The 16666-nt window shown below is 47.3% G+C and overlaps 1 protein-coding gene across 1 annotated transcript in view; it reads right to left on the reverse strand.

The window, feature by feature from the left end:
- Window positions 1-16666, reverse strand: part of LOC138491165 (acetylcholine receptor subunit delta-like) — a 233938-nt gene that overhangs the window by 157727 nt on the left and 59545 nt on the right. The window contains exon 3 of the mRNA XM_069617540.1: window positions 9262-9306. Coding sequence (XP_069473641.1) covers window positions 9262-9306 — 45 coding nt within the window. The remainder of the gene's footprint in view (window positions 1-9261; window positions 9307-16666) is intronic.

Genomic DNA, 16666 nt, shown 5'->3' on the forward strand with positions numbered 1-16666 from the left:
CCTCTGTGGTCTCCCTTGCGACCTCTAAAAAAAAAAAACATTTTTATTTTGTAATACAAGCTCCTGGCTTGTGGCTCTTTACTTCTGGAGTGGCTGGCTTTCTTGTTCAGGCCCCTTAATAAAAAGAAGAAAAATAAGAACAGGAGTGCCACAAGTCTAACACTTTCAGCACTGACCCTAAATAAGAAAGAATAGGAATACCAAATAATGTGTCTTTCTGTAATTCTATACAATAATTGCTAGGCTCATTAAATGTTTATTTCAGGCACACTTCAGGGGGTGAGTCACTGATTTAGTCTGTTCTTAAACGCCTCACTCAGCCTTTCATCCTTCTGAGGTCGATAAATGAGTACCAACACAGGGTGGGTGATATTGGGTGTATATTTTGTCTATATAAAGCGCTTAAGCGTAAGTGCTATATAATAACACATCATTATCATTTGGTCATGGACGTCTGCTTGCATACACAGTAATTTGGTAATATGGGCCTACACACTGATCTTAACGATACATATGGCGATCCATTCTTACATGAAATGTACATCACATAGTGATATCGTAACTATATTTTTCGAAGTGTACAATGCTATGTGATGCCACTTCCTGTTTTGTCAACGGTTGAAATGTCGTGTTCCATCGCTACCCGCGATATCACTTGGGGTGGGGTCAAAGGACACACACTTCCTGTGATGTCATCAGGGGGTCAAGGGTCGTGTGATGTCACTTCCGCTACCCCTGGCATTTTGGTGAAATGACGTTCCTGGGTGCTGGTAAGTTCGCCAGCACCCTTGTTTCCAGACTGGCAAATAGCAACCTTGCATGCGGTCGCCTCTAAGCCTGACACGTCTGAGCCTGCCGTGCGCAGCGGCCACGATAGGCAGACTCTTCACATAAGCACCGGCACCGTTAGCAACGGTGCTGGCACTACCATGAACCCATTCCCATGGAGTCCTATGGGACTTGTAATGTCCCAGTGGCACCGGCAAGCTAGATGCCAGTAAAATGTCACGAGTCCGGCCGAGTTACCGCCGGACTCGTAATGAGGCCTAAGACATTTTTAGAGCTAGTGGGCCTCATTTTTCAAGCCCCCGGGATCAGAAAACAAGGTTAGTGTAAAAAGAGACGTTAGCCATTATAGCCTTTCTTAGTGCTTTGATTTGGGCTCTTTTCTTGGTGGGTGGTTTAGGTGTCAGGGGGCACACATCAGACTGGCCATTCCCAGCGTGCATTCCGCTCTGCTCTAAAAGAGTACATGGTTTTTAGTGTCTGCAAGACATGCTCATGCTGGCGTTAAACCAATGGATTCCTAAATAAATGCTTCTTTTCTAAACCTGGAAATAGCAGGAGGATTCCATCAGGATCCCTTACAAATGTCTCCTGAAATGTTTAATTGAAGCAGGAATTAACACTTTTTCCCCCACACGTTGTAGAAAAGAAAGGTGGAATGGAGATTTCATCGGTTTTTACAATTTTGCTTTCCACTAAGGGGCGAGGGGTCTAAAATGAAAGCGTAAAAGCAAGACGTGTTGCTTTTATGCTTCCATTCTGCGCTGGTGCCCTTCCTAGGTGTAGAGGCGGCGCAGATTGCTGCAGTTGCATCTCCGCTGTGTTCCTCCCCCGTCTTGGAAGGGCACCAGGATTTATATCTGCGCGAGATTTTCATGCAGGTGGAAAACCAATGGATCACTATTTGTACGAGGTGGAGAGTAAAAGTGAAGGTGATTTTGCCCTGATTTACTCTTCACGTTTACACTACGCTTTTCAAATTGTAAAAATGCATGCAGGGGACCCAACATTACCTAAGTGCTAATGTCGGTGGCCTCGGCATGCGATTTGCATTTCTTTTAAAAAGACCCCCTGTGTCTTAGAATTGATTACAAGTATGCGGAGGGAACATTTTGCACGGAAGTGCAAATGTAAATGGCCTCCGCCACTCCTCCGTGCAATTTACTCTTGCTATTACACTGACCACGAATGTATGCAAACGATTGCAATGCCACCTCTATGGCACAAACACACAGGTCACATCAACAATTTTCCTAACGCAAATAAAGTCCATCTGACAGCAAATTAAACGTCCCCTTACGCCACCACACTCCGCCACAACTCTGACTTTATAGAGCGGATATAAGGTACGGAATAGGTACAGCCTGTGTTGTGATGTAGTGCAGTACAGTCTTTTAAGGTTCAATTTGCAATGGGCTGGACTTTGTAATAGGGAAATGCCTTGGCTGATGGAGCCAACCACGTGATCCTATTTTCATCACGTCAAAGGGGGTCACGTTGCAAGTCGTGCACATTGCATGGAGCAGATCGCCTTAGTTAGCATTGCCATGCATCTGTGCCCTCCATGCAATTTCTATTAATTTTGGGAAAGGGTACAGAAGCAACAGGCGAATCTGGGTGGACCCAGGTTGATGTGTCACTTTGCAACCCTTTCCAAAACAAATCACAACTGCCTGCGACCATGTCCATGCAGTGCAGGATGCATTAACAGGGATTGTATTGGAATCCCTGTATTCCCATCAGCATTTACCCCCTAAGTGCTGAGAACGAGCAGGCTCGTCCTATTTGCATAGTGCAGGATACATTAATAGGGACTGCTTTGGAATCCCTGTATCCCCATCAGCATTTACCCCTTAAGTGCTGAGGACGAGTAGGCTCGTCCTATTTGCATAGTGCAGGATGCATTAATAGGGATTTCTTTGGAATCCCTGTATCCCCACCAGCACTTACCGCTTAAGCGCTGAGGACGAGTAGGCTTGTCCTCTCAGCATAGTGCAGGATGCATTCATGTCATTGCTTTGGAATCCCTGTATCCCCATCAGCATGTACCCCTTAAGTGCTGAGGACGTGTAGGCGCGTCCTATTTGCATTGTGCAGGATGCATTAATAGTGATTGCTTTGGAATACCAGTATTCCCATCAGCATTTACCCCTTAAGTGCTGAGGACGAGTAGGCTCGTCCTATTTGCATAGTGCAGGATGCATTAATAGTGATTGCTTTGGAATCCCTACATCCCCATCAGCATTTACCCCTTAAGTGCTGAGGACGAGTAGGCTCGCTCTATTTGCATAGTGCAGGTTGCATTAATAGGGATTGCTTTGGAATCTCTGCATCTCCATCAGCATTTACCTCTTAAGTGCTGAGGACGAGTAGGTTCGTCCTATCTGCATAGTGCAGGATTCATTAATGAGATTGCTTTGGAATCCGTACATCCCCATCAGCATTTACCTCTTAAGTGCTGAGCAAGTGTAGACTCAATATATTTGTATAGTGCAGGATGCATTAATAGTGATTGCTTTGGGATCCCTGTATCCCCCTCAGCATTTACCCCTTAAGTGCTGAGGACGAGTAGACTCGCCCTATTTGCATAGTGCAGGATGCATTAATAGGGATTGCTTTGGAATCCGTACATCCCCATCAGCATTTACCTCTTAAGTGCTGAGGACGAGTAGGCTCGTCCTATTTGCATAGTGCAGGATGCATTAATAGGGATTGCTTTGGAATCTCTGTATCCCCATCAGCATTTACCCCTTAAGTGCTGAGGACGAGTATGCTCGTCCTATTTGCCTAGTGCAGGATGCATTAATAGGGATTGCTTTGGAATCTCTGTATCCCCATCAGCATTTACCTCTTAAGTGCTGAGGACGAGTAGGCTCGTCCTATTTGTATAGTGCAGGATGCATTAATGAGATTGCTTTGGGATCCCTGTATCCCCCTCAGCATTTACCCCTTAAGTGCTAAGGACGAGTAAACTCGTCCTATTTGTATAGTGCAGGATGCATTAATAGGGATTGTTTTGGAATCCCTCTATTCCCATCAGCATTGACCCCTTAAGTGCTAAGGACGAGTAGGCTCGTCCTATTTGTATAGTGCAGGATGCATTAATAGGGATTGTTTTGGTATCCCTGTACCCCAATCAGCATTTACCCCTTAAGTGCTGAAGAGGAGTAGGCTCATCCTATTTGCCTAGTGCAGGATGCATTAATAGGGATTGCTTTGGAATCCCTGTATCCCCATCAGTATTTACCTCTTAAGTGCTGAGGACGAGTAGGCTCGTCCTATGTGCATAGACGTGCATAATAGACCAGCAGTTAACAGATGCTGGCAGAAATGCATTCAGTTTTGCAAGGCAGAGCGGATGGGGTGGAGGAAGCAGGCATTCAAATCCTTGCCCTCACTCCGCCACACAAAGCATTGGAAATGACCTATAGCGTTACAAACATGCGCACAAGTTGTAAACATATTTTATGAATGTTATTTATGAAATGACCCCAAAATGGTTTAAAGACAAATAGTTCGGCCACCAAGCACTCAATTCTCACAGTAATTTTAAATACGAATTTAAAACAAATAGATTGAGCGCTTTGCCCTTAGCATCTGCCATATTCACACACAAGACCATCCCCACGTCTGCCCACCAAGAAGACCATTACCTGTCCACCTCCACAATCTGCTCACCTGTGGCCCTTTTTTGGCATTGATTTCCTATACGGCCCTGTTCCTTAAATCTGCCCTCTCCCCCTCCCTTACCAGTTTTGGTCTCCACCTCTTAGCTAGTGTGCTGTGTACTTCATGTGACTGATGGCAATACCCACTGTCGCAAAACGTCCCTCTGGTTCCGCGATTCTACCCTGATTCTACCCTGAACTAAATATGTGAGGCCTGTAATCCTGCCTTGAATGCTGGGTAACCTCATATGTTCTAACCGCATGTGTTCTGCTTACTTCCGGTAATGCAATCCTGCCTTGAAAGCTGGGTAACCGCATGTGTTCTGCTTACTTCCGGTAATGCAATCCTGCCTTGAAAGCTGGGTAACCGCATGTGTTCTGCTTACTTCCGGTAAATAACAAACACTGAGCCAAGGAATACAAACGCCATGTTAGCAGGACCTTTTGGAAAATCTGCAGCTTTTCCATAGGCCATTCCCAGTGAAAAGCCCATAGTGTTGTTGCGGAGTCAGATGAAGGTCAGATAGTGCCAGCCCACTACTGCTTTGCCCCAAGGGCTGGTCTGGTGGTGGAGAAGGATTCAAGTGAGACTGTAAGGTGTGGGGGTTCAGGGCACGAGCGGAGTGGAGACGGCCACTGACTGAGACTTGTGCGAGGCAGAGGGCGTGCATTCAAACTGCGACCAATGAGAGTGCTTCTTTCTCTTTCTCACAACAGTGGCAGCTCTTCTATGGAGGCTGGCCAATTATTGACGGAGAGCGTCCTAATGGGGTTTATTGAGAGCTGTGCTGCTCACGCCAACACCGACTTGCAGGTCCCTGTGTAGGACAGGGCACCGGCCAACATTGGTGCTTCCAGGGCCTCTGTCCCTGCGGTCACTACACGGTGCTATGGATATCTGACCCTAAGAGGCAATTGGAGCCTCTTTTGTGAACCCTCATGGGCAGGACTTTGGAAGGAAAGTTGTGAATCTGCTTCACTCCCTGCTTCCTGATTCTGCACCGCAAGGCGTTGAGTTGGAGGGAGTTTCAGAGCTGTGCCATTGGGCAAAGAAAAGGTACTTTTAAAAACAAAAGGTGTTAGTGTGCATGAGTGGGTGTATGTGTGTCTGTGTATGTGTGTGTTTGTGCGTCTGCAAGTACGTTGTGTGATCGTGTGCCCAAGTGCAGGTAGCCCAGTGCGCGCGCGCGTGTGTGTGTGTGCATGTGTGCAAGTAGTGTGCATATGTACGTATGTGTGATCGTGTGCCCAAATGCACGTAGACCACTGCATGCGTGTGTGCATGTGTGCGTGTGTGTGTGTGTGTATGTTGGGTGAAGGGTTATGAGGGCCATCACGTGTGGGCAATTCAGCATGTTTTGGATCAGTAAGAACCAAGTAGGACAGAACTGGGGGCATTGAGAGTGCATTGTGATAGAATGGGCACTGAAAGCCAGATGTGGAAGTAAAGGCTACTGAGAGACACACAGAGCAGCAGTGGGAGAAGTGAGAGACACAAGGGGATTGACTTGGGTAATGAAAATGACACTGTGTCAAAACTGCCCACCCCAAAACTAATGGGGGCACAACCGAGGCAATCAGATCCACACAAGATTAGAACTAGGCCCCAAGAGCCACACAGAGAAAAACCTGGTCAGGGACAGTGGCAAGTTTCAAATCTTGGGTAGGACCAGACCTGGGACAACAATCAGTATGGACATGTGTTTTACAGTGGCAATGCAAATCACGTGATTTCCTTTGGGCACATGCAGCATAAAAATGTGTTTTAAAGTGGAAATGCTGGCATAAATTGTTGAGACAAGCTTCATGATTTTCTCGGGGAACAAGCAGCTTAAAAATGTGTTTACAATACCAATTCTGGCATATATGGTTGGGACAAGTCTCACGATTTTATTTGACCACAACCAGTAATTAAAAGGGCATCATTGGTATATACTGTTCAAACACATATCTCATGATTTGCTTTGGTCACAGTTAGCATCAAAGTGGGACAGCGATGACATTAACGTTTGACAGATGCACCATGATTTTCTTTGACTACAATATGCATGAACTTGTGTTTTACAGTGGCAACTCTGGCATCGCTGCTGAGACTATCCTAGCAAATTTCTTTGGGCACAGCCAGCATAAGAATTTGTGGAGGTAGCACCCTGTATACTGCTGGTCTTCTGGCAATGAATGGGGTATCTATTGTCTTTCACCCACAAAACTGATAGTTCAAATTCTATGACTTTCTCCAGCCTTTTTCTGGGATTTTGCTTTAAAATGCAACATTTTAAACTATTAATGAAAACATGATTGGTTGGGGAGAGGGGCGCAGTCCTGAATCCCTTGAAATGGTGTGGGTTAGTTGCCCGTACTCCCTCCCACGAGCCAATTCGGGGAAAACATGTACACCCCACCACTTTAAAAATGGGGCATCAGTCCATGTGTGCAGTGTTATTAGAGCATGCCTGCTGCCATCTGGTTGTGCAAAGGGAGAGTCGGGTGATGTACTGAATCAAGTCACCTCTAAACTTCTTGCACTCTTTTTGGTTCACATTCATAACTTAACTTGACTCGCGTACAATTAGATTGTTCACACTTGCACACCCACACACCTGAATAACCTCCCTTGTTTATTACTTGTCCCCTCAAAGACCTTCCTAACATACTTGCAATGCCTGATACCTATGTTGTTTATGCTTGAATAACCTCACAGCTGAATTCCCTCACAACTGGATGCTGATACATATGTATCCACTCCCAGTTGGCCTAACTCACAGCTGAATTGCCTTACAGTTGCATTCTCTCACAACTGTATTCATCCATACCTGCATTTCCTCATGGTTAGATTGCCTGACAGTTGCATTTCCTCAGCGTCACATTCGTTGGTACTTTTCTTCTTTCACAAATGCATTTTCCGTCACACTCCTTGGCACCTGCATTTCCACTCACCTGCATTCCTTCACATCTGCATTCTCTCACAGTTGCTTTCCTTAGAACCTGCATTCTCTCCCTTCTGCATTCCCTCACAGTTGCTTTCCTTGGCACCTGCATTGTCTCCCTTCTGCGTTGCCTCTCAGTTGCTTTCCTTGGCACCTACATTCTCTCCCTTCTGCATTCCCTCACAGTTGCTTTCTTGGGCACCTTCATTCCATCCTTTCTGCATTCACATACAGTTGCTTTCTTGGGCACCTGCTTTATCTCCCTACTGCATTCTCTCACAGCTGCTTTCTTGGGCACCTGCATTCTTTCCCTTCTGCACTCCCTCACAGTTGCTTTCCTTGGAACCTGCATCCCATCCCATCTGCATTGTCTCACAGTTGCTTTCCTTGGCACCAGCATTCTCTCCCTTCTGCATTTACTCACAGTTGCTTTCTTTGGCACCTACATTCCATCCTATCTGCATTCCCTCACAGTTGCTTCCTTTGGCACCTGCTTTCCATCCCTTCTGCATTCCCTCACAGTTGCTTTCTTGGGCACCTGCATTCTCTACCTTCTGCATTCTCTCAAAGTTGCTTTCTTGGGCACCTGCATTCTCTCCATTCTGCATTCCTTCACATTTGCTTTCCTTTGCACCTGCATTCTCTCCCTTCTGCATTCACTCACAGTTGCATTCCTTGGCACCTGCATTCTCTCCCTTCTGCATTCCCTCACAGTTGCCTTCCTTGGCACCTGCATTCTCTCCCTTCTGCATTCCCTCTCAGTTGCTTTCCTTGGCACCTACATTCTCTCCCTTTTGCATTCCCTCACAGTTGCTTTCTTGGGCAGCTGCATTCCATCCTTTCTGCATTCACACACAGTTGCTTTCTTGGGCACCTGCATTCTCTCCCTTCTGCATTCTCTCACAGCTGCTTTCTTGGGCACCTGCATTCTTTCCCTTCCGCACTCCCTCACAGTTGCTTTCCTTGGAACCTGCATCCCATCCCATCTGCATTCTCTCACAGTTGCTTTCCTTGTCACCAGCATTCTCTCCCTTTTGCATTTACTCACATTTGCTTTCTTTGGCACCTACATTCCATCCTATCTGCATTCCCTCACAGTTGCTCCCTTTGGCACCTGCTTTCCATCCCTTCTGCATTCCCTCACAGTTGTTTTCTTGGGCACCTGCATTCTCTACCTTCTGCATTCTCTCACAGTTGCTTTCTTGGGCACCTGCATTCTCTCCCTTCTGCACTCCCTCACAGTTGCTTTCTTTGACACCTGCATTCCAACACATCTGCATTCCCTCGCTGTTGCTTTCTTTGGCACCTGCATTGCAACCTATCTGCATTCTCTCACAGTTGCTTAGCTTGGAACCTGCATTCCCTCCCACCTGCATTGTCTCTCTGTTGCTTTCTTTGGCACCTTCAATCTCTCCCGTCTGCATTGTCTCACAGTTGCTTTCCTTGTCACCTGCATTCCCTCCCATCTGCTTTCCCTCACAATTGTATTCCCTCACAGTTGCATTTCCTCGCTTGTTTATTTCCTCATGGCGCATTATCTCTTTAATGTATTCACTCAGAGTTGCATACCCTCAAGCTTTTATTCTATCATCATTGCTCTCCCTCACAGTTGCTCTCCCTCACAGCTGTATTCCTTCTCACACACACACATTGCATATCAATATTTGCATTTCTCAGTCATCAAACAATATATTTCTGAACTATCTTAATCACACACCATCTGAAAAAGTAATACACCTACAGTATAAACCTCTTTGTGGATTTTATCCATACAGTCTGCTGCTTTACATTTGTTCTTGGCAGTGAGTTGTAACATAATCACATTAATAATAATAATAATAATAATAATAATAATAATAATTATAATAATAATATCTTACATGTCTCAGCCACACGTTTGATGTGAGGGTCTCGTCAGCCTCTTTCTGTAAAAGTGGAAATCAACAAAAGATAGAGTTACTTTAGATGATTCTTGTACCTCATGGAGCACTACTATTTAAATGGATTAAGTAACTCTGAACTATTTCCAATAAAGTCAATGTAAAGTTGAGGACCTCCATATTGCCACAATTATCCCCTGTTAAGAGCGTTCAAGTCGTGCTGTCATCTCGCAGGACCTGGAGTGTCATGGCCTCCATGTGGAGACACTGCCTCCTTTCTTTGGGGGCAAGTCCAGCAGTTCTTATGAAGGCACACAACATCAGATGGTGACTCACCCGGGAAAGCCGCCCTCAGGGAATCCCCAGGATTGTGGACGGTTCAGGGAATCAGAGCTGTAGCAATGGAACAGTAGATCATTAGTCACCGGGAAAGCCGCCTCAGGGAATCCCCAGGATTGTGGACGGTTCAGGGAATCAGAGCGATAGCAATGGAACAGTAGATCATTAGTCACCGGGAAAGCCGCCTTAGGGAATCCCCAGGATTGTGGACGGTTCAGGGAATCAGAGCGATAGCAATGGAACAGTAGATCATTAGTCACCGGGAAAGCCGCCTTAGGGAATCCCCAGGATTGTGGACGGCTCAGGGAATAAGAGCGATAGCATATATCATTAGTCATGGATGTTTCTGCAGGACTCACATGCATATCTTAAGTCCTTGGACAGGTTTCACTCCTAAGGGTTACACTAAGGGTTCTTCAAGATGGGCCTCTACTAGATATTGTAAGGGAGTTTTTATCTGAGCCTCCGTAGAAGGAAGACTCTGCTCCAAGACACTGGGCAAATGCCTGGAGCATTGCATTGAGGAAGTAGCAGATGCAGGCAAAGTCTCACCAAGGCCCTGCGTTTACTGCGAAGGAGATTGAAGAAGTTTGAACGTTCCTTACATCCTAAGAGAAATTACTTGTTTTGATCTAGAGCACGAGGTGTGGCTGCCTTCGTCTAAAATGGGGGTATTCTCTGCGGATGTGGCACAGATGTCCACCAAATGTGAAGGCAACAAACAAATGGTGGGGGTCCTTCTTTAAACTGCTGAGCAGAACTTAGAACAATTTCCATATCCGTGAAGCACAACTGATGGTGCATTGACCACCATGCACTCATCCAAGTGATTGCGAGCGGAGAAGCACTGAGGAGTCGCTGCATGCATGCAGTGAATGGCATGGGAACACAGGGTCTGCCCAGGAATCTCACTTCACGCGTGTGGAGAGTTTGAAGCGATCTATGAGCACGGTGGATATGTGCAATCAGGGCTGTCATTGCTCCGGTCATTCCAATAGCTGCATGTGGTAGCCACGTGGTTAATGAAGACGCTGACCCAAGGCTTCTTCAGGTACGTTTATTCTGTGCTCCAGAGTACCAGGTAAGTGGTAGCAGGTAGGTAAGTATCCTGACAAGCACTGGCACATTCAACACTCTTCAGCATCCAGATCTAACTGCCATGCACAGAACACTCAATGAGACTCATACCATCAACATTCAACATGACCTCACAACATTCCACACACACAGTGCAATGCAAACCCCAGAACATGATCACCACACGGCACCTGCTTTTTTATGATGCAGGAAAACAGGCACAATCCAATGAGGTCTTGCAGGTACTCAGGTAATTAAAGGCTGATCCTTCTGCACCAGCATGAGGAGTTCCTGCACTGTGCAGGAATCCCACATGGGAAGTCAGATGATGGTGATCTGTGTACTGTGCAGGAATGATGGTGCAGACGGTATGGGCCCTCTTCCTGCTCCTTCCTCTGAGGCTAAGAACCTTGGTGTCATCTTTGACTGCACCCTTTCCTTCTCTCCTCACATCTCTGATGTCTCTAAGAAGACAAACTATCAGCTGCACCTCCTCAGATGTATTCTTACTTTTCTCACTTCCCCCAGAAGCTCACTGTCTCCAGAGCTCTGGTCCTCTCTAGGCTGGACTATTGCAACAGTCTCTTTATAATTTTCCTGCGTCTACTGTTCGACCATTGCAATTTATGCAGAACAGGACTGTAAGACTTGTCCATAGCCTCAAGCCCAGGCATAGTATCTCTCCAGCTCTGACATCTCTTTACTGGCTCCCCGTGGCTATAAGGATCAGCTTCAAGACCCTCTGAATTGTCCACAAGGCTTTCTGGGGCCTGGGACTGCTCTACCTCCAGCGTTCTCTTCCAAATCATCTTCCTTCTCGAGCTCTCCACTCATCGACCTCCAACTCTCTGAGGGTCAGACACTTCTCCAAGCAGAGAGTTGGGGGCAGATCTTTCTCCTTGGCTGGGGCCTCCCTCTGGAACAGCCTCCCTGCCTCTCTCAAACTTGAGCAGAACCACCTCTGGTTCCAGAAGCAACTCTAGACCTTCCTTTTTGCTTCTGATTTCTCTCTTCTTCTCCCCTGCTGATGCACCTGACTGCTCTGTACACTGGCCACCAGGTCCAATTGCCCTTGCACTTCCTCCAGGCTCCCCAGCACATAAGGTTCTGCATCTGCAACCCTACAGTCCCTTCTCTCTGCACTTATCCGCTGGCTGCCCTTGTGAGTTAACTGCACTTCCCCCTTCCCCTCCCCCCTGGCACTTCTCCCCTTCCTTCTTCCCTGCACTTGCGCGATCTGAATGACACAAGGCCTAGTAAGATCGTTATTTTGTCCTCCCTTGTTTCCCCTTCCTTGTCTTGTCACGCCTAGAAACACTTGTGTACAGGCGCGTTATAAATGCCATATCATATCATTCCTGAATGAAAATCTTCAAAATTGGGAACCCCCACGGTCGCCTGTGATGCTGTGTGTCCCCCCCCCGGTCACCCGTGATGCTGTGTGTATCACCACCCCCCCCGCTTGGTCACCTGTGAAGCTGTGTGTACCCCCACACCCCCCTGGTTTCCTGGTAGCCCCCCGCCTGGTACCCCCACCCCTCCCGATCACCTGTGATGCTGTGTGTACCCCCCCGCCTGGTACCCCCACCCCTCCCGATCGCCTGTGATGCTGTGTGTACCCCCAAGCCCCCTGGTGGCCTGTGATGCTGTGTGTACCCCTCCACCCCCATTGGTCGCCCTGTGATGCTGTGTGTAGCCCCCCCGGTCGCCTGGCCTGTGATGTTGTGTGTATCCCCCCGGTCGCCTGTGATGTTGTGTGTATCCCCACACCACCTGGTTGCCTGTGTTGCTGTGTGTACCCCCTCCCGGTCGGCCTGTGGTGCTGTTTGTACCCCCCAAGTCACCTGTGATGCTGTGTTTTCCCCCACAGCCCCCCCATGTCACCTGTGATGCTATGTGTAACCCCCCCCCCCCCGGTCGCCTGTGATGCTGTGTGAACCCCCACTTTCCCAATGACGGACCTTCGCATTTGTGTGCTGCTGCCGCCCTGCAACATGGGGTAGGCAAAATGTATTAGCCCAATCATTGACTTTCGCTTTTGTGTGAAGCTGCCACCTTGCAACATGGGGAAGGCACCATGTATTTACCCATTGATTGACTTTTGCACTTGTGTGAAGCTGCCGCCTTGCAACATGGGGTAGGCACCATGTATTTACCCATTGATTGACTTTTGCATTTGTGTGCTGCTGCCGCCCTGCACTATGGGGTAGGCATAATGTATTTTCACATTGATTGACTTTCACATTTGTGTGCTGCTGCCGCCCTGCACTATGGGGTAGGCATAATGTATTTTCACATTGATTGACTTTCGCATTTGTGTGCTGCTGCCGCCCTGCACCATGGGGTAGGCACCATGTATTTGCCCATTGATTGACTTTCCCATCTGTATCCTGTTGCTCCCCTGTAACATGGGTAGGCACCATGTATTTGCCCATTACTGGACTCTCGCAATGGTGTGCTGCTGCCGCCCTGCAACATGGGGCAGGCATCATGTATTTGCCTGTTGTTTGACCTTCGCATCTGTGTGCTGCTGCCACCCTGCAATATGTGGTGCAACATGTATTTGCCCATTGCTGAACTTCTGCATGTATGTGCTGCTGCCGCCCTGCAACTTGGGGCAGGCACCATGTATTTGCCTACTGATTTCACGTTGCATCTGTTTGCTACTGCCGCCCTGCAACATGGGGACAGGCCCAATGGATGTGATCACTGTGTACTTCATGTTTGCACTTGGCGTATGATGTAGTACCTTTTGCACGTTCCATGATGTAATTTACCTCTTACATTTCCTTTTCTGTAAACTGAAGCACTTACTGTAACCTTATTCTTAAATTAAAAGCGCCTAGACACCTCTGGGTTTTGTGCGCTATATAAGTGTCAAAATAAAATACAGATAAAAATAAGATCTCCTTATCCAAAAGCAAACTACAAGGAGAAGCTCTACCCTGTACAATCCTGACATTTTCCAAAACCTTGGGATTGAGAGGGAATGGCTGAAAAGCATAAATCGTCCCATTCTGCTCCTGGACCATTAGAGCTTCTGCTGTCAACACCAACGTATACAGAATGAAGGGAGCAGGGCTTTCTTTTAAGGGGCAAAATTGTACAACAATGGAACCTCAAACCTGTGAAAAGTCTGTTGGTAAGGCAGCGTAAAGAGGAGGAACGTCAGCAAAGATGGCAACGTCATGCTTACTGATCGGCTCTCGGATTGCATATCCTCTACAAATGGGCAGCTGCCTGGTAGGAAAGAGCCACTTAGAATCTGCCTCATGGGCTACATTCCCTGAGCAGTCCTTCTATGTGCCATCATGCTTGCATAGGTCATGGCCGCTTAGGGTGTAGAGGGTTAAGGGGTGCTATGTACTCACGAGATGGTGGAAAAAGCCACCACTCCAAGCTCCTCCTGATCTCTCCTGAAAAACCGTAAAAACAGAGACCATCTCCTCGAAAGATTCCGTTGATTCCAGTGAAATTGAACATGATTAGCAATGGGCTTTGGTGAATCCTGGCCCACGCCACCAGGGACACTGTTGCCGCCAGGCCCCTCTCGACTGTCGACCAAGCTCTGACCGACACCTCCTCACATGCAAGAAGATCCAGACTTCTACCTCTGAGCTGTTATCTCTGAGAAGTAGGTAGAGACGCTTTTCCTATGTTTGTTCAAACCCTCACTTCAATACCATCCACACTCCAAGCCTGGCAAATTAGTGGTTTCTTCACATTCACCCGAAATCCCAATTGACAAAGATCAGCACTCACCAGATCGGTATCCCTCGCTGCTTGATTTGTTGTTTCGGCACGATTTGTTGTTTCGGCACGATTTGTTGTTTCGGCACGCTTGAGCTGGTCGGCGAGGTACGAGGATTCATATCTCTTCCAGATGGAACAGTCCATTACCATCTTGGTGAAGACTTAGCGCAATCTTCAATCGGAAAAGGTAGCTCTTTAATAAACCGCCATTGATTGCTGCTAATCAGGAGATGGCGACATACTTCGTGTACATCTAATGGTGCCCAGGACTCATCCTGATTCACAGTGGAATAACCTGCTGAATGTTCTCCATTGAAGTGGATTTTAGGGAGCTACTCGTTGAGCAGCATTAAAACCAAAACTATCCTCCATTAATGTTTCGCTATGGGACGTGCTACTGCTTTTGTTGCTTTTTCTGGAGCGGTTTCCCTTTCTCTTTGTTACTGGTTATATGTCTTGTTACTACCCACCAGTCCAGTGGAAGGAATGGAAAGCCTATGGTATAACTGGGTTTTGTTACTCGAGATCAGATTCCTTGATAGGATTTTGTTTAGTCTGACACGTAGACACCTTCAATTTTCCAGGATCCATCCACTCCTGGGGTGGTCATTTTTTCATAGACCTCAGAAAGGTTCCTTGGCACATTGTGTATCAATTCTGCCCAAACATCATTCCTCTGCCCCTTTCTCTTCCACTGGCCAAGTGAGGTCCAGAATCACCCGAACATGGTCAAGAACATCTGTTCTTTTCTCTCTGAAGTCATAACATTCTTTAGCTCAATTCGTTCCTGGGATTATCTACATACTAATCCAAATTTGTCGAAAACTTTCCATGCAAGACGGAACCCCAATGGCACCTGCTAAAGAAGGGTGCTGACTTTACAGGGACCAGGGATCAAGTTTAGGGTACACACGGGTGGGCTTTTTTCAGGTGACACCGTGATATGCTAATTTGTGGTGATGCCATATTCATTTGGTATGTTAATGGTTCCCCCTACTGTTTTTGTTATGTTAATGAGTCCCCCACTTTTCTTTTTAGGACTTCACCCACTGAGGAACTGATGAAGCAAAATCCACGCTTGATGAAGTGAAACATACCATAGTGCACACTCAATAACTTGGGCCTTTTGACCCAATCCCTTCCACCTGCATTGCTTCTGATGCCAGTGAATATGGCAAAGGAGTTACTCTCATCCAACGTTAGGATAGTTGCAAGAGGAGAGTCATGTTCCCCCTGCAAAACGTTATCTCCATTGGACACAAACTACTTGGTCATCAAAAAATGGGATGCTAACATGTGCTTGGGGAGCCACCCATTTTGGAGCATATGTGTCCTGGTTTTCCAGTCCTGCATTCTGATGCAACCATTGGTCCACATGCTGAGCCCAGGAGACACCAAGAGATGCACTCCAAGCTTAGCTAGGCTTGTAGCTAAACTGCTAGAACTCTCCTTTGAAATAACACACCTTCCAGGAAGACAGAGCTGACAGGGTTGCTCATCTATAATGGGCGACAGGGTGCTGACAGAATCGCCACTCATTGTGGAGGAGTCCAGACTGCCCAGTGAAAACACTGGACGCTCCCCCAATTGCTTGCTGCAGCTGAGGGAGCTTCAGGGACTGGCTTTAACTATAATAACTTAGATAGTTTAGATCCCCAGTGCGGGAGTCCAATGCACCATTCAAGGCCTGGGGTGTTTTGCTTCCCCAGCTTTGCATGGCCCATTGGGGATATAGGCTGGGGAACTGCACCTCTGAATAGGGGGCTCTCGTGCACCTCCCTGCATATTCAGATGGCATGGGTGCTCTGGATGGAGTGCTCCAGCTCCTCCGTGCATGTGCAAGAACCAGGAAGTGTTCTGTGTAACACAGAGAGGAGTGGACCATGGCTGAATGCATCCCGTTGAACTGCTGCATGCATTCCTGTGAACTCTGCATGGAGATGCTTGGACTGCATCTGCATATGTCCCAGTGCATGAAGTAGATAAAGGTTTGGACTGTTGCTGCATTCATCCCATTGGACTCAGCGTAGCGAGTCTAGGGCTGCAGCTACAGACCATCGCTGCATTCATCCCAGGGGACTTACCAATCAGAGGCTCTGGCTGAAAATACATGCATCTTAAAGAACGTAGCACAGAGATGACTGGGCTATTGCTGTATGCATCCCGATGGACTCAGCAAAGAGAGGCTTGGGCAGCCTCTCCACGCAACCCTGTGGGCACAGCATACAGAGGCATG

This window comes from Ambystoma mexicanum, chromosome 10 (genome assembly GCF_040938575.1).
Source record: "Ambystoma mexicanum isolate Mex_15411 chromosome 10, UKY_AmexF1_1, whole genome shotgun sequence".
NCBI classification, from domain to species: domain Eukaryota; kingdom Metazoa; phylum Chordata; class Amphibia; order Caudata; family Ambystomatidae; genus Ambystoma; species Ambystoma mexicanum.